This window comes from Tasmannia lanceolata, unplaced genomic scaffold (genome assembly GCF_043159265.1).
Source record: "Tasmannia lanceolata isolate RefF3 unplaced genomic scaffold, GAP_Taslan_0.1 ptg000004l, whole genome shotgun sequence".
Lineage (NCBI taxonomy): Eukaryota > Viridiplantae > Streptophyta > Magnoliopsida > Canellales > Winteraceae > Tasmannia > Tasmannia lanceolata.
Genome location: NW_027518681.1, coordinates 11,046,779 through 11,065,513, shown reverse-complemented (window position 1 = coordinate 11,065,513; position 18,735 = coordinate 11,046,779). Strand labels below are relative to the sequence as shown.

At 37.7% G+C, this 18,735-nt stretch overlaps 1 protein-coding gene across 2 annotated transcripts; it reads right to left on the bottom strand.

Annotated features, from left to right (window-relative positions):
- Window positions 1–4,266: 4,266 nt before the first annotated feature.
- Window positions 4,267–17,671, bottom strand: LOC143875454 (meiotically up-regulated protein). 2 transcript variants are annotated; one of them, XM_077377001.1, is made up of 9 exons: window positions 17,509–17,671; window positions 17,317–17,390; window positions 17,157–17,240; window positions 14,474–14,510; window positions 8,907–8,992; window positions 6,774–6,869; window positions 5,040–5,202; window positions 4,800–4,962; window positions 4,267–4,655 (listed from the first exon to the last, which is right to left on the bottom strand). In XM_077377001.1, the coding sequence occupies exons 3-9, from the start codon at window positions 17,187–17,189 to the stop codon at window positions 4,580–4,582; spliced, it is 654 nt and encodes a 217-aa protein (XP_077233116.1). In that variant the 5' UTR covers window positions 17,190–17,240; window positions 17,317–17,390; window positions 17,509–17,671; the 3' UTR covers window positions 4,267–4,579. The 2 variants fall into 2 exon arrangements, with proteins under 2 accessions (XP_077233116.1, XP_077233115.1); XM_077377000.1 differs by lacking the exon at window positions 17,317–17,390 and having other exon boundaries at window positions 17,509–17,670.
- Between the last annotated feature and the right edge of the window lie 1,064 nt (window positions 17,672–18,735).

Sequence of the window (18,735 nt, the reverse complement as noted above, 5' to 3'; positions counted from 1 at the left end):
AAAGGGTTAAACATAGAAAGAAAGAGATAAACATAACCAAGGCAAGAGATAATTCTTGAAAACCTATGTACTAAGATTAGCCTAATTGCTAATTTAAGCTAGCTACCTAATCTAGCTAGGTTACCCCATTCAACCCACTTGCCTAATCTAGCAACATGGTGATCCAACACTGTGAATTCAATACAATCTGACAGTGAGATCTCACATATTCTTCTTCTTCTCCTTTCTTCTTCCCTTTTTGTTGTGTTTTTGCCTAATAATTGTGTAATACCTGATAAAAATAACAGTTATTATACATAAAAACTATTCACATGTTACTATTTCCCTCATTTTTTCCTATAAATAGAGCAGCAAGGAAGAAAAAAGGAAGAAGAAGAAGAAAGAAAAGAGAGAAAAAGGCTAGGAGAATCACTTCTTTCTTATCGTTGTCATCTTCAAGGTCAAGCATCTTCAAATTCCCACTTCTTAGGTTTGATAAGGCAGGTGATAGCTAGACTCGACTGGTATCTTTTCTCAATGAAAGTGATGGGGATATGATTATATGTTGTTTTATATATTCAGATATTTCTTATCTGTTTTATTTCGAATATTCATTATTTACATTTAGAAAATATCAAATCATATTTGTTTCAAAATGATGAAATATGTTTCAAAATGATGAATTCTGAAAAATGAATTGTTGGATTTCATATGCACGAAAAGTTTGAACGAAAATAAGAAATGGAAGACGTAAATGTGTGATAGTCTCTCTCGTGTGACGTGTTTATACCTCTGAGCCGTCGACTTACCCCAAAGCAGAAGCGGTCCAAGTCCAAAACGGACAATACGAGGGTGAGACGGATCATTACAGGAAACTTCAGAAATAAAAACAGTTGGAAACTATTGGGCTTTAAATGGTTTGTTTTACTATCTGGTTAAATTTTTTCTATAAAAAATTCCTACTAGTATTAATTTTAAAATTCACATTATGTTCTACACAAAATACTGCATATTTTTATAGAACTGTCTTTTATTACTGATTTCAGCTACTTTTCGAAGCTTCTATATACATACTCTCCTAACCCACTTTTTCCCACCAGGATTTGAAAATTTGGATGCATGAATATTTGTCAATGAGGAACCTTAGTTATGAGAAGTGTGAAAGCAACTTGAGAAAATACAGAAATGATGAACCTATTCAATCTCCTCAGATGTAAAAAGGTTTTAAATATGTCATACTTGTGATTTTTTGTAAATTCATGATGTACTTTAACCTTCCGCTGCGTAATTACAGGAATAAATATGTTTTGTTATCTGTAGCGATCCGCGCAGTAAAAAAATTCCAGGCTGTTACAAGTTGTGTTTCTAGGATTGGCAATAGTCTTATGTTGACCAATTTAAAATGCCAACCCGAACGAAATGGTTGAAAGTTAAGACTTTGCTAACAGTCCAAAAGCTGGCAAAAGTATTTGGGCGATGATTTATTCCTCCCCTGCATGATAATTTGCACCTTTTTACGGGAATTGAAATGAAAAAGGCATTAAAGTTTGCCCACAATTCACGTTAAAACTGGTGCGCATTATCCTACAAGGGTGCGAATTTATCATCTCCCAAGTGTTAGGGTTGTCAATAGTTCTTGTTATGGTAATGGCCGTAATGGCCCAGTGCGAATCTATCATCTCCCAAGTGTTAGGCTTGTCAATAGTTCTTGTTATGGTAATGGCCGTAATGGCCCAGTCCACAGCGGGTGGAAAGTTGTAATGTTTCCAAAAACGTTTTGGAGGAAAGGGGGTAACGACTAACAACAATCAAGTATAAAGGCAGGAAATCACTTAGATTGTTGGAAAGGTTGCCCTTGTCACAAAGAAAACCCCTCGAGCATTAACCGTGTAGCTACCTTTTCATTTTAAATCTTCTTCTTCTTCCTTCTTCAAATCCCAATATTTCCTAGGCAAAAACACTTTGGCCCACCTAAGGGACCGAGGGGACCCTTTACCAAGCAATAGAAAAGGGTCCTGAAGGAAAGAGAGATAAAAACCTGGGTGTTCCTTCTATAGAGTTTGCGTGGGAGAGAGAGACTCCCATTACATCTCTTCACCTCCTTCACGTTTTTTCATATATGGGTCAGTTTAAACACGTTCTGATAAGCTTAAAACCAAGTTGTTTAGTTTATGGTCAATTGGACCTAGCCCGCAAGCCGAACTAACGGCTAGGATCATTGCTAGGCCACCCACCTTAGGTTAGATAAAAACTTAACAATGAGTCCAACAAAATGTCACTGAGAACAACTTGATTGGATGATGTGTGGCTCTTGATCCATCAAGCCTCATTTAGGGTTCCTCCAAGAAAATCCAAATTGTAGAATTTTCAATGTCTGTTCGAGTTAGGACCGACCAAGAGAAAGACAGATTTCACAACACCAGAAAATCCTCTTCTCAAATAGTGAAACCAAAGTTTACACTAGCCCAAGAACAACAACCAAAGTAGAAGAAGAACAATGCCCAAAAAGGATGTGCTTCAATATATGAGAGAAGAACAAAACATACAAGATAAAGAACACAAAAAAAGAAGAAAACTTCAAGAGAAAAGCTTGCACACAAGAGAGCTTCAATGAACGTTTAGGTTGTGGAGAATCTCTACCAAAATGAAGTTATGAGACTTAGGCTTAGTCTTGGAAAGTAAAGAGAAGATAGCTTAGGTAAGTGGTAGTGGGTATGGAAAAGTGGTGTCTTAAATGCTTAGAGAAGTAGTGGGTTTGGAGTTCCAAGTAAATGTTTGAATTTGAAATAGGAAGTGGTGGGAAAAATTGTACCAAACATGTGTGGCTAACACATGTGCAAGCTAGGCCAACAAAAGACCAAAATGCCCATGAACACAAAATACATATTTCTCCTCACTACATCACTCAAAATAAAAATAAAATAAAGCTACCCAAAAAATACACTTTAAAATTTAACAGACCACATGTTCCAAAAATTGTGTTTGTGATAATTGATCCGACAATGACTTCTTAAAGGGCCATCCCATGGAAAGGGAGCAAGCCACATTTATGAGGCCCCTCAAGGTATAGAAATGTTTCCATAAATTAATGATTTTTTAGCACTGCTATTTCCCCTATTTCCCCTTCCACGTATAAGGTTGCATGCCAGTGAAGCCAAAAAAACAAAATACAGTAAGGCACACAATCAAAATCATTCATTTGTCGGGCCCTCAAAATCTTTCCCATATCCTAACCCATTAATATGTGGAGGTTTAAAAATAGACAGCGCCATATCGAAACTACCACAGATCGAAGCGTTAGAATCACCTTGGGTTCCTACGGAGAAGATTGTTTTGTGTCGTGGAGAAGAGTTTTGTGTAGAGAATGGAGATTTTTGGGTGGAGAATGAAGATTTTTGGGCGGATGATCCTAACACTTGGATCTTTGGAAGTTTAAAATGAGGGAAATGATTTCAGCACAAACATGTTTTGATAAAAGACGCTCATCTTTCTTGTCTTTTAGCATTTATCGTCAGGTAGGTGCTTTTTTGGGAATAGTAAAAACACTTTTACAGCTCTTTGCCCTTACCTACGATAAATGCTAAGAGAGCTTTTTGGGGACAGTAAAAACACTTTGACAGCAGTAAAAACACTTTTACAGCTCTTTGCACTTATCAACGGCAGGGTATAGGAACCTGAATACACAGTAGGGTTAGGACTTAGGATCATCCGGAAAAGAATTCCAGGGCACATCCTATCCAAGTCGGGGCTCAAGAAATGGAGTATTTAATGGTATCAGGCTTAGCTGCGCGTAATGAGGGAGCCCATTGTTGGATCAAATATCAAGGGCGGCACCCATGCTGTAACCCCATTAACTGCAGCTACACACGTAAACCATGTAATTTCTCTCACAATGAATGGTTTAGATCAACCAGTAATGTGGGCAACTGTAAATTTTTTAGCTACACTTCCATGGGCGTTGTTCCATATAAAAACTTATATTTGAATTTTTCCTTGATTCGCAAAACTCATTTGCAAGTTGTTTGAACCAACGAAATATTTCAAAATAAAAAGAAATGGGAGGAAAGTAGAAAACAAGAGGTTAAAACTTGTGAATACCATATCCCTTAAATTTTTATTATAAGTAGCCTAAGTGAATTCATAATATAGTAAGTCAATAGCATATGATTTCTACCAACCACATTGTTCACATATGCCCACTTTACAGCTTTTCTTTTATTTATTTCATCTTGTTTTCAGTTTTTTTTATTGTTTTTTGGGGTCAAACATGTTAACTGTTAGATTGAGTTTCAGCCTCAACTCCACAATTAGGAATACATTAAAAAAAATCTGATCTACATTGTTATAATATGTACAGAGCATGATTAAATCCAAGAGGCATATAAAAGAGAGGAAATTCACTGTACAAAAGAAAAGAAATCAATCTGGATATACATATACGCAGAGCATCTCCCCATTGCCGCGAATAGAGGAAAATAAATCGTGATTACCGCAACCAGCATAATGCCTATGTTATCTTCTCGAAATGAGTTCATGTGTTAAAAACCATAAACATAGTAGATGAATATGAAGAAAGGCCCACTTTTGCTGGATCAAATTGTTAGCTGAGCATGGTGGGGTGCCCGCTCTGGAGCATCCTCTTGAACATGTCCATACCAAATGAAGAATCCGAGGAACTGTGCATGGAAACAAAAGTAAAAAATCAGGTCCCATCAGGAGTTTGAGAATTAAAAGTATTACTGTAAAACACAGATAATCAGGAAAAAAAATGCATGAATGTGCTTAAAGTAAGGTGAGATGAAAAAGGAAGAGCAGATAACCTTGGGATTGTTATCTCATGTGGAAACGTTACGGCCTCGGGAGTTGGTACAGGAGGAATGTGATCCTTCTTTTCATTGACAAACCTGATGATTTGAAATAAGACTTCAAGGAGTGATAACTCCAAGGCAGCATGGCGTGCACTCCTCTCCTCCAATGCACTTTCTGTAGTCAAATGATGAGTAAACTTATAGATCGCGTTATGGTGAAACCATTGGTTTCAGGAAAAAAAATGTATATACCTCCTGGACCTACAACCACTTTGCTATGATGAGACTTGGTAGAATGTGCTTTCAAGTGTACAACATTCAAATTGATGTACCAATGCTCCCAATACAAGCGTTCAGTTCTGTTACTGAACCATGTAGCCTGCTTGTTTTTTAACTCATAGAAAGACAAACATATCTGCAAATCATTGCTAAAGTTAAATGAAAAATTATACAGAAGATTGACTAAGGCAACAAGCAGCCACATGTTAACTTAACTCAACTCAACTCAACTAAGCCTTGTCCCAAACTAGTTGGGGTCGGCTAAATGAATCCTTTAGAAAATTTTCATGAAGAAAGTGAAAGAATCTACCCGGCTCAAATTGACTAAGTCTAACTAGTTGGGTTTGTCAGTATGGATCATTTTCTTCCATTCTCTCCTATCCAAGGTCATGTTCTCTATTATGTTCCTAGCCATCAAGTCTTTCCTCACTATTTCTACCCAGGTTGTTTTCGGTCTGCCCCTACCTCTTTTCCTTCAACATAACATAAAACTCTAAAGGAAAATTATGACACTTATTGGGGCCCCCACTTATTAAGCCTGGATTTACGACCGTGCCTAGAATAGGTCTGAAACAGGCACCTATGATCCCATCACCAACGGGTCAAAACTTGCCAACAAGTACATCCCCAAATGTCCCCATCCAAGATTGCAGGCACATCCAAACAGGCCCTTAAGTTTACAGGTTCACCAGACTATACACACAGCATCAATCGAGAATAATAGAATGAACTCTAAAGAATTCTACAGAAAACAAACCCACAATCATTGTCATTTTTTTTTGAACGGCACCCGCAATCATTGTCATTATTTCTACAAAACCTTATTCGAATTGAAATGAACTCTAAAGTATTCTAAATAAAATAAACCCACATCCAAACAGGCCCTTAAGTTTTCATGTTCAACGGATTATACACACAAGAAACAAGTCAATCTACAGAATAATGGAATTAACTCTAACTCTAAGCATTGTAAAGAAAATAAAATCACATTCACTGTCATTGTTTCTACACATCCTTATAAGAGAAGATAGTGTATAACTCATGCTTATGACCTTAAGGCTGCAAACAGAATGGATATATGCTCTGCAACCAGTAGATGCAAGTAGGAAGAAAATGGTGCAGTAACCAAGGTTCAAAATACCTATAATGGATAGCATGTCAACCGGGGTCTGAGTCAATATGTATCAACTGTAATACGCCCATGAATTATGCGATACGCAATTGGTTTTACTCTAACTCTAAGCAGCCACATGTTAACTGAGATAAAAAAAAATAGGGAATTGAAAGGGACAAAGGGTCCATCGCAGAAGGCATTTCGCAGCTGGTCTGTCGCATGTCAGACCAACCACCTCGTGAATGGAGACAACAGCTTTTGTCTTCATTCAAGAGGTGGCCGGTCTAACATGCAATAGACCAGCCGCGAAATGCCTTTTGTGATGGACCTTAGCAAATACCAAAAAAATATTCGGGGGTGAAAAACAAAAATGTATGATGCAAGGGGCCATATGGACCACCACGGCAAACTGTGAAATGCTTCCCCACACTTGGTGTGGTCAGTGATTATAAAAACTAGCCAATTAACTTCTCAGGAGTTCAAATGTTGAATTTACCACTCATAATAGAGTGCTTATCTAGCAAAGTACTAGTGCCAAAGTGAAACAATCTTCACACAAAAGTAAAAGATAACTAAGTTGCGAAAACCTAAACCTGGCTTTTCTTGTTTGGATGTTTCTCTACCCAACCAATGAACTGGTCAATCTTTTCCTCTATTTTCTTTTCAACTTCAGCATCTCCACATTGTACCTACGCGAAGGTTCAAGTCAGTGCGAGACAATAATCACAATACTAAACTAGAGAAATCTTTTTCAACTGGTAAAGACTATGTGCCTTTCACCCTGAGGTCAGGGGTTCGATCCCAGCTTTACCTACAAAAAAATACTAAACTGGAAGTACCTTTTTCAAAAAAGAAAATTTTAATAATAAAAAAAAAAATATTAAACTGGGTTACACTAGGTAAGACACTTAGAACAAGGTATGATATGTCAATATGTTGAACCCAAAAAAACTGGAGGAATATAGCATTACTATGACTTTGTTGCAAGAGTGATTATTAGGCATGTGTTCCAAGAGGATGAATTTAAGATACTACCACTGCTGACATTTGGATTTATGTCGGCAAGAAATCACACAAAACTAAGGTAAATCCCCATCTATCAGTTATCAAGTGATTTAATCAAACACAGCTATTTTTCACACAGCGTCGCGCAGTTGTGTACTGTATACAAGACTCTTTAAAAACTCTCCTAACCAATCATCGACTTGCCCGAGTTGACTCAGTTTTACCTTAGCCAAGCTCTCGTCCAAGACAGTTTTGCGCAACCGAGTCAAAAAAAAAAACCTTTGGCATGACTGAGTTAATGAAAATTGAAAATCATTGACTAACAGGAGTTGACTGGGTTTTATCTTGGCCGAGTTCTTGTCCGAGTCCTAGTTTTTAAATACTGATGGAGTATGGATGTAACAGAAGGCATTCGGTTTCCGTGTCGCCTTATTTTAGGAAGAACTTTTGTTGGCCAACCATCATGTTTGCAGTGGAGCCACGTAGTAACTAGTTCACCATGTGGCCCATATAGACCATTCAAGCGATGCGTGATGTCATGTCTTGACATAAAGATACTATGTTCGAGAAGGACACCATATATCTAGCATGAGCGGTAAGGAAGGGCGTGCCATGAAAGGCTATTTAAGGTATAGATGTGTGTATATAAAAGAAGAGTGTCATCTGGAACATATGTAGTGTTCACGGAATAAGCTATTTAGCCAGAAGTACGCCAGAAGTCATAAATATAACTTTAAAAAAAAAAAAAGCTGTTTCAAATACCACTGTGATACCAGTAATAGTATGTAGCATTGATTCAAAAAAGGGAAAAAGCTCAACACAAACATCCAAGCAACATAAGCATTCAAGATATTACTGGAATAAGCTTATTGGTGGTAGATTTATGGACACCCCTCACTGAAAACAGTGTCCAATGCTCATTCTTTCCTGATAAATAGCCCAGAAACACAGATTCTAAAGGCTGTCAAAAGTCAACTAATATATGTAGGTAGGTACGGACAAACAAACTCCAAAGTGTGATGCTATTTCTTTACAGTGAAGGGATTTTTCAGGTCAATCCACAGCAAATGCTAGAGATACAATAAATAAATCAATATGCTGATGCATGACCCATAGACAGTTCCAAGTAACAGTCGATTGAGGTCCTAATAAGATTTCTCAAAAAACATGAGTCTGAATTGTCAATAATATCAAGAGGAAACGTGAATCCTGGCCATTATATATCCAATAGGCAATATGGCAACCAAAACAATTATCAAATTCCAACAAGTTCAATGGCCATGCACATTTTCAAAAACATGAGACACCACTCTGGAAAAATATTTGTTTCATTACCTTGCACAATTTTTTAATATCAAAGACATTAATTTTTATTTTATTTTTTTGATAGGAAAGCTGGGATTGAAACCCCGACCTCAGGGTGAAAGAACAATATCAAAGACATTAATAGACAATACTAAGCATGAATTCAACTGTAAGTAGTCAGATTGCTTCTAGAGAACTCTTCAAGTAACTTCAAAGGTCTGACAATCACTAACTAATGCAGATTGTAGGCCCATAAGAGGCATATTTGCCAATTAGGACAATTTAGGAATTTATTTCCATGTTATTTGTCTAACAAAGAAAATTAAAACTACCATTAAAAAAACCAGAAAGATAAAAACTATAAATAAAATATCCCTAAGTATTTCAAGCCATTAAGTCCTGATCACATCACTTACATAGGTAATTTCAAAAAGTTCAGAATCAATGTCTTTCGGCCGAACAAGACCCAAAGCTCTATGAAATACAACCGTGTGTAGTATGCCTGCATCCAGTATCACACACTTTGTTACTTCAGCCAAAAATAAGGATGATGATGATGATGATAGGTTTGAAAGTTTAAACAAACACAAAAGTCAATAGATATGTCAAGGTAAGATAAGCAAAAATCAAATCAAAAGGTCATATAAGATACGGAAAAAGTAATGAGTCTTGTGATTCTGAAGCTATATCATACAAAAAGAAATGATAAAGAATGATTTACAGTAAGAAAAAGTACAGATCACATTTTCACAACAAACGAGGTACAAACTTTATATTTAAAGAAGTCAAGCCAAATACTAGAAGAGTGAAAAATAAGAACCAAGTAATTACATATAAAAATGCAATAGGGATTTTTAAAAATCTTATAATAGAAGTAACTAATTCTTGAAATCACCAAAAGTCATCGTCCAACCTTTCTAAATAGCTGACCCCCACCCCTCCGATAATCAAGTCTGAAAAATAAATTAGCATTTCCTTAGGAAAAATCTAGATCATAGCTCATAACATCCTTTATCGTCGCACGAAAGATGGAGTAAAAGCAAGGTTGCCAAAGCGGGAATCGAAACGGGAATCGAAGGATCCCAGGGAGGAATCCTGCTCAAGGTTGCCAGAGCGGGAATCGAAGGCTCCCAGGAAAGAATCCTGCTTCCTTGAGTAAAAGTCTGGAATAAAAAAAAAGTCTCTCATTCAATTTGACTGTACATCGCTTCTCCAAAGCGACAAAATTAATCATACCCTTATTGTTCCTGCAACCACATAATGCATAGAAGATAGTTGTGAACAACAGCACCATGTCCACCAGGAGAGTTTTGACCAAAACAAAGGCCTTCCCAGAGGACTGAAGCTTCCCTTCCTACACTTCGGTCAGTAATTTTTGAACCACAGGATCTCATGAACATTAAATTTGTCTAAAAATGACAGGACCTTTCTTGTGAAACAACCAATTACTCCAAAAGATTAAGCTGTTAGAGTTGGTGTTATTTAATCATTTATACTTCAATACTCCCCCTCACGTGGCCTCTATTTTTTTGGGGTTGGCAGTACATGTGGCCCCTCTTTTGGGTTGGCCGCATAGTTTTTAAACTCCCCCACGTCATCATGGACTCCCCTGAGTCAACTCTCTTTTACCTTGGCCGCATTTCACGTTTTCCCATACAGAGTCAATAAAAACACCTTTGACTCTCTCGAATTATGACTGCTAGGGGTGCAGCTCAAGTCGGGTTGGGTTGAGGCCAACCCGAACCCCACCCAAGGAACTATATACTCAACTCAAACCGGACCCGACCTGACCCGATTTCCAGCCCAACACAACCCAAGGAACCCTTTTTTCCAACCTGAACCGACCAGAGTTCCAACCCGAGTTTTTAAGCTTACTAAAAACTTTTAAAAAAATGTTGAAGTTCAACCCGACACAACCCAAGGAACCCTTTTTTCCAACCTGAACCCAACCAGACCCAAGTTCCAACCCGACCCAACCCGAGTTTTTAAGCTTACTAAAAACTAAAAAAAAAAAATGCGGAGTTTCACTCGGGTAGGTTGCCCAAGCCCTCAACCCAAACCCAATCCGAACTAAACCAGAGTTAAGAAAACCCAACTTGAACCTGACCCGGCCCGACTTTTTTTCGGGTTGAACCCGACTCGAGTTGCACCCCTAATGACTGCGTCAACCAAGTAGTCAGCCACATCAACCGACTACTCGAAGCGTCGTGTCGAGAAGACTAGGATTTTCTTCGGCCGGATTTTACGCCGCATCCGCATTTTGAAACACTGGTAGCCGGTGGCCGTACACTTGGACTTTTAATATCAAGGAGTTGTTGGGTTTTTAACACATGACCTGTCGTGAGGCATAGTTTTAAATTTCGGCCGAAATCCGAAATTTTGGCCGAAATGTTTCGGTTTCGGTTTGGACCGAAACCGAAATTACATTGAATCGGATTTTTACATGATTTCTGCGAAATTTCCCCGAAATTCAGCCGAAATTGGCCTAAATTTTAACCAAAATTTTGTTTTTCACCCTTATTTACAAATTTTCTACCGAAATGTAAAAGATTTCCACCGAAATTTATGTCAAATTTTTACATGATTTCGGCCGAAATTTCCACCGAAACCAAAATATTTCGGCCAAAACCACACCAAAACCGACATTTAAAACCTTGTCGTGAGGCAATAGCTCTCGTACAATAAAAAGAGAATTATGTAAGGCTTTTCCTCCAACGATTTTTGCTGACTCGGATGACTAAGTTTGCAAATATTCCCCTCCAATGACTTTTGCTGCCTTGGATGGCTGAGTCGGCATTTCTTCAATATTTCCCACATAAGTGAAACTTAATCTCAGACAATAGATTAAGCTAATAGTAAAATACATTCCATATACTAGCATTTGCAAAAGTTAATATAAAAGCACACCGATGGTAAGGTCTTGATTTTTTATTTTTTTTTGGGAATGGTATGTCAAGGTCTTGATCTTATACACATTTTTATGTATAAGATGGGAATGGTATGTCAAGGTCTTGATCTTATACATATTTTTAAATGCAACTGTAATAAGAAAACAAAAAGGAGAAAATTATAGATTTACAAGCAATAGCATTTGAACTTTGAAGAGTCGCCTTCAATCCAAAGCCTACCTCCTAATTCTAATCTAAACAGTCACATACCTATAAGAGGTGCTATCATCTCTGCCTCTGTTGAATATGTACAGCTTATTTGACCGGAATAAGATAGAACAAGGCCTCCCTCATCATCTCTAAAAACTCCTCCTACACCAGTTGAACGAGGATAGCCAAGGGAGCAACAATCAAAATCCAGTTTGATAATGTTCTTGGGCGGTGGTTTCCATCTCGCTTTGACCTTCTATGGCTATCTTCCATGCAGTATCTACTTCCACTTCCTAAATAGGATTTTTTGGAAATACCCTATAGCCTCTTTCCTACATAGGTACCAGTTACTAAGTGATGTTTTGATTTTCATTGCGTCCAATGCTACTGAGGTTGCCTTGTTATTGAAGGTGCGCTCATTTCTCTCATTCCAAATGCCGCACAAAACAGCCAAGTGCACCATTTTCCATATAATAAACCCCAAATTGCCTAAGCGTATGCAATCCAAACCTCCAATACTTCCTTTGCTGATTTTGGCTGCATAGTAACAGCTGATTCCAAACAAGCACAACACCTCAGCTCACACCTCATATGCTTTTTGCAATGGACCAGATAGTGGTCTGCTGTTCCTCCTCCACTTCCAATTGGAAGTACCTTCTCTTCATCCTATCCAAAGTATTGATCTTTCGTCTTACTGTTGTCCACATGAAGGTCTGAATCTTAGTTGGGATTGGAGCATACCAAAGCTTCCTACATGGAAAGGATGTATTGGCTAAAGAGTTGAGGGTTTTGAAGAACATCTTGATCGTGAATTTTCCTATTGGATCTAGTGCTGATATTCATTGATCTTTATATTCCTCCTACATAAGTACATAGCATTTTTCAAGTATGGATTGGAGGTTAATTAAACTATTAAACTGGATTCTTTTAAATTCAAATACATTAACCAGCCCCATACTACCCTCCCATCTCTCCTTTCATAGCAATCTGAAATTTTAGCATATTTATTTTTAACTAACCTAAAGAAACTCAGAAAGGCTTGGCACAACAGAACATCTCCTACCCAAACATCTACCCAAGAGCTCATTCTTCCCTACCCCCTACCATAAACTCAATCCGAGACTTGAACTCTTCCACAATAGGACTAATGGACCTCTAAGCACCAAAGCCTCTACAGCTCTACTCCTACCTAGCCTATTAACTTCCCATTCTCACCACCCCTCTCTCCTATTTACCCACAATAAGTCTCCACCATAATGCTTCTCTTTCCTCCCCGAACGACCAGTGCCACTTTCCAAGGAATGTTTTGTTCTTATTTATCAGATTTTCCTACTTGACAAAGTGTTTAAGCTTATTTACTTCTTCATTTCCTTCCCAAAGGAAATTCCTTTCAATCTTCTCCATTTTCTTCGCAACCCCCACTGAAATCTTAAATAAAGACATATAATAGATTGGGAGATTAGATAGTGCTGACTCGACGGGTATGATATAGCCACCAAATGATAGTAAAATCTTTTTCCACCCCGATAACTTTTTCTCTTTTCATATATAAGACTATCAATTTTTTGCCTCCACCCTATCTCCTCCTATAATAGATTATTGTCATGTGCTCCAAATTCATTTTCCCTTTAGAATTCACCCTCTCTCATACCCTCCAGCCACCTCTAATTCCTTAGTGGAAATCACTGAAATTTTGGAGAAAATCATGTAAATTTCGGTGAAAATCATGTAAATTTCGGTTGAAACCGTGTAAATTTCAGTGGAAACCGTGTAAATTTCGGTGGAAATCGTGTAAATTTTGGGGGAAGTCATGTAAATAGGTGTGAAACTGAAATTTCGAAATTTTGCCGAAATTTAGGCAAAATTTTGGTGAAATATTTTAAAATTTTGATTCCATGTGAATTCCGTTTCAGTCCTAGCCAAAACCAAAATATTTCGGCACATGTTTCGGCTGAAATATAAAACCTTGCTCGCATCTATAGACCCAAAACTATCTTTCTTCCATTTCTTGCTTTTCTTCTTCATAATTTGCAGATTTTCATTTGTGAATATAATAGGAGGGTCTTATGAAAATATGATAGAAAAGTCTTCTATGGAACTAAGAAGAAAAAATAAGGCAAAAGATACAAAGGAAAAAGATTTGAGCTGGGGAATACCTATCTACACATGCCCAGAATTGAAGGAATAAAACATTCCTCTCAATGATTCCACCAGAAAGGACCAGGGAATACCAAAAGCTCAAAATCTGGATATCATTCAAAATGAGGCTTCTACTGTGCATGTCTGATAATAAAGTGGCTTGTCAACTTTTATTAAAATTTATAATTTCCACAATGGTGGGATTCCTTCGGACGGCCGCAACTCAGAAAAAACCCACCAATACATTGACCAATCAATTCAGGACCAAGCCATGCTTTTGAGATGAAATCACAGTGCAGCAGATTCCAACATATCATTACCATGTGTGAAGTTCGTCGAGTGGAAAATTAATCATTTCAAGTATAGCTCACTGCAATATTAGTTTCTGAAGTTTATTCTTTAACAAAACCTATTCATCAACTGAATGTATTCATATGGAAGATTAATTTCAGGACTATACTTCTTATAATAAAGCAGCTAAAAACAAAAAAAAATGATCTCCATTGCCAACGAAATCTGCTGAATACACATTAAAGCTGGAATAACTCTAATACAAGGCCCCCCAAAACTTGTTCGCATCACAAATGCATCAAAAGACACAAGATCATAAACTATGGTACAGATGTAGCTGTGTGATTCTTTGCTTTCTTGGTCCAACCAAGACAACAACCCACAAGATAAGACAAATGGAATGGGAGAAAAATTTATTATTCACAAGATATGATAAAAAAAAAAAGTTTACTTACAGCGAAGCACTTCCCGAATCTCAAAGTGCTCCACCTCCTACATTTGTACAGCATATAAATAATCAGTCAACAGATGTAGTCCTAAAACAACCCCAGCAAAGATAGAAATTACCGCACAAAGGATAAGCATTGTAAATAGAAGTTACCCAAAACACTAAGAAGTTGAAAGAAATAATGGAATGCACATTCTTCATATGCTTGTCAACAGCAGGGTTTTATGAATGACACATGGAATCCAGACTTTCTCTCCCAACTCTCATTTTTTCTTTTTTTCTTTTTTTCTTTGCTGGGATTGCTTATCTAATCTTCTTTTGTTTTGTAGAAATCCCCATTAACTGAAGCTATTTTTTAGATATTCACAAAGGAGACAAAATGGGATTACAGGATTTAAACTCTGAGTTGTCATCATACATAAGCAAGCACTACTTTATGCAATGTTAAGAGAAAATGGAAGAAGAGTGAGATGAAGATACAACTATTTCACACAAAAACTTATCAAAGAAATATCACTATTTCTTTAAGGATGAACAAACCAATGTGGTGAATGCATATCATATTATGATGATGTTTTTTCTATATTACAATTAGAAGTGCCCACCTCGGATTATCATGGCCCAAAATCTACTTGGATTGGATGAGTATAATTTATCAAATCAAAAGCCTGGAAATGGACACTAATCAATCGGATAGGATCATCTAATCAGAGAGTATGGGACACACAGGCAACAGTCCAGATCAATGAAAGGTGGGGTCCAACTATTCAAGATGATTCCTCTTCTATCAGATGGCGATCAAATAAAAGAAGTAGAAAATAGATAAGGTACGACATATGAAAAGGTACAACATACAAAAGGTCCAATCCTGCAGTCTCGCCAGTGGCTGAAGTATAGAAGATTCCATCGGTGCCTTTGCATGGACGGAGGCCTTAGACAAGATTCTCGCTGTGGACCACCTTCGCCATTGGCACATGTGGATTATAGACCATCGTGCTCTCTGCATCGAAGCGGGAGAATCAGTGGACCACATTTTTCTTCATTGTAAGACGGCAAGGTATGTGTGAAGTAAGATTCTGAGTAGATTTGGAATCTCTTGGGTATTCCCATCCAAGCTTTTAGAGCACTTAGAAGGTTGGGCTATGGCCGCACGACAAAGTAAAGGGAAGATCTTATGGAACTTGACCTTGCTAGCGGTTATTTGGGTTCTATGGAAAGAAAGGAATGGGCTGGTGTTTAGATGTCTAGTGAAATACCCACACTTTCTCTTCATAAAGATCATTGTCCTCACTATTGCTTGGGCTAGGGCCTTGTCGACTTTTCGATTTGCTTCAGCCGATGATCTTTGGCAAAGTTGGTTATTGGTTTGTAGTAGTAGAGAGGCAAGGGCGGTTATTTCTCATGTATGGGAGCCTCCTAGTGGCGGATTATTTAAGTTGAATTTTGATCATTCTAGTTTGGGCAACCCTGGACCGGAGGGAATAGGAGGAATTCTAAGAGATGGTGGGGATGGTAATACTATTTGAAAGTTTTCGGGCCCTGTAGGGGTCGCCAATTCCAATGAGGAGGAGATGAGGGTGGTGCACAAAGGAATAATGATGTTGGAGCAAGAGCGGATGGGCAAAGTAATAGTGAAGGGCGACTCTTTAAAAATGATAAAATGGTTAGAGGGTGATGCAGTACCAACATGGCATCCATGTCATGTCATGCTTAGGTGGCTTTGGTGGAGTTCCAAGGTGTATTCCAGCTATAATGTTTCTGCCCTTTTTTAAACCTAATTTTTGGACTTCAAAATGGCAGAATCTTGAAAAGTGGTAGACTAGAAAGTTGTAGATCCTTTTGAGATGTTTCCAACAAGTATTTATGCTCGAAAATCGGACAAGTGGTCAGTGAGATATGGCAGTTTTAGTGGACTGTGTATGTGGGTTCTCAAGCTAGTCAAATTTTATGAGTTCCAATTAGCCCTAATCACTCATTAGGGCTAATTGTATTGTATCTAGGAATAATAGAAATCTCTTAATTTTATCAAATAATGATATGTGAGTCCCAAAGTTAGCTAGTGGGGGAGGTTGGACGAATTTTCTCTTGTTGTCTTTCATTTAAAAGGGTAGAAATCAGCTGTGGAAGGGGATTTTGGATTTTGATAAACTTATGTTGTTGATGGAATATCGATTGGGTTGAGCATTGCTCCCATTTTGGTTCTCCTTCTCTTGTTGTGTTCTTTGTTCTAATTTTCATCTTCTTCCCTCTTACTCATCCGCATCAGTACATCTCCTCGGTGTTTTGCTCGGTGGACTGATGAAACTTCCGACTGGGCGGTGGGCTCCTCTCTATCTTTTCTTCATGTAATGAGGTTGGCAAATTCAGTGGCTGATAGGTTAGTGAGGGAAGGTTGCTCTAGGTTAGACTTGGAAGTCTTTGATTTTCTCCCCCTTGAGGTATAATAAATTGCGGCTTTGCCCTCGTCACCCATATTACTTAGATCATCTCGATCATCGGGGTTTTCCCGTGTTTTATCACTTTTTCTTCAATATAATTCTTTCCCATTAAAAAATCATATGAATGTATAATAATTCCAATGTCAGTTTCTCCCGAAGACAATTAGATTAATGGACATAAAATTATTATGAAAGAAACAGGTAAAAATCCATAAAATCGAACTAAAATTAGTCAAAATCTTCGAGACTCACCAGTTCTTTAAGATGACAAACTTCGCAGTTCATGATAACTAGCACCACTGTCAACTTGTAGAACTAATTTTCTTCTTACAGAACCTGAAAAATTCAATAAAATTAAACAAAAGCGTATTGCCAAAAATAGTTAATAGAACCGAATCGTTCAAGAAATTACAGAAAATATCGTTGCTTTCAACAAGTTTTCAATTCGGAGTCTCATTAGATTCAGAAAAGATTTGCTTCTGTTTCCTAGAATTACACAAGAAACAAAAGCAATTAACGGAAAATAAAGTTCTTAAAAAGAAAGAGCTAGGGTTTAGAAACACAAAGAGGATTTTGCACTCTGATTCGAAGTTTCTGTACTTACGAGCTGTTGATCCACGAAGGAAACCCTAACTTTTGTAAGCTTCGAACAATCCAATATCCTTCGCTTTGCTGGTTAGTCGATCTTGGGATCCTTTTTCTGCTCTGTTTCTCTTCTCTCGAGTCGCGTTAAAGAGGAGGATAAAAGCAAGTTTTGTATTTGTTTAAGTCGTATCTGACGGAGAATTTACGTAGTGGCCGACCGTGATAATTACAAAAGGCAGGTGTCAAAATTCAAAACAGGCCATTTGATTTTTTATCTAAGTGAAAAGTAATAAAAAATAAATAAAAAACATGTGATTTGACTTAGATCAAAAATCAATAAACCCTGCCTTGTAATTTTCACGGTCGGGCATCATATAAAAACTCCCGGATGGTGTGTAACTTCTAAGTATTCGTTTGCGTATTATTTTTGGGCTCTACATATTTACCTCGTGGCCTGATAAATGAACGGTTTTGAAGTATACGGCACACCTCATTGGATGATCCAAATTGCTCAATTATTTATGTTGTAAACCAAAAAATTATTTCTATGTGTTTGGCAACAATTCTGATCCTGTTTCTTGATTTTGATATGGATTTTTTATTCTGTTTTTTATATTATGATACGTGATTCTAAAATTCAGAATTACGTTTGGTAACTTAAATAATAAAAAAATCAAATTTGTAATAACAGCTCCTAAATAAAGAGAGGATCGCATAACCTAATTTCAAGCTTAGACCAAAATCAAAACAAGAAATCGACAAACAACTTTATGCCAGAGTTAAGGTTCCTCATTTGCTATCGAACTTGACGCTCCTGAGAGGCGGGTCAATTTGGGTCTGAGTCGGAGGCAAGGGCGCACCTATTTATGAGAGGGAGGGCCTTAGATGGATTTTGGATGTAGTATGAGGGTTTTATCTTCCATCTTCCGAAGAGAGAGAGAGAGAGAGAGAGAGAGAGAATTGTGCGGTAGAGATATGCAAGGGATGAAACTCTGTGAAGATCCAATGGCTCTAGCTATAGAGAGAGACCATTTTTTTTTACTTAACCGGTACAGGTGTGGCTCTTTGGCTTAAAGTCTTGGGTATGCTCCCCAGAGACGAGAGTTCGAATCCCCCTGGGCTTGCCTGATGCGCGGATCCGGAGGGAATTAGTCCCACTCTACAAAGTGGAGTGGGGACACCCTACATCATAAAAAATTATTTTTTTTTTTACTTTTTGGGAGATGGGGAGTATGCACTCCTGACA

What these genes read in the sequence shown, in the direction of transcription:
- LOC143875454 (XM_077377001.1), bottom strand. Translation starts at nt 17,189, where the DNA reads ATGAACTGCGAAGTTTGTCATCTTAAAGAACTG. An exon ending in GATTCGGGAAGTGCTTCGCT is followed by an intron (nt 8,993 to 14,473) that starts GTAAGTAAACTT and finishes TACTGGATGCAG; the next exon opens with GCATACTACACACGGTTGTA. An exon ending in CATGAGATAACAATCCCAAG is followed by an intron (nt 4,656 to 4,799) that starts GTTATCTGCTCT and finishes TTCCATGCACAG; the next exon opens with TTCCTCGGATTCTTCATTTG.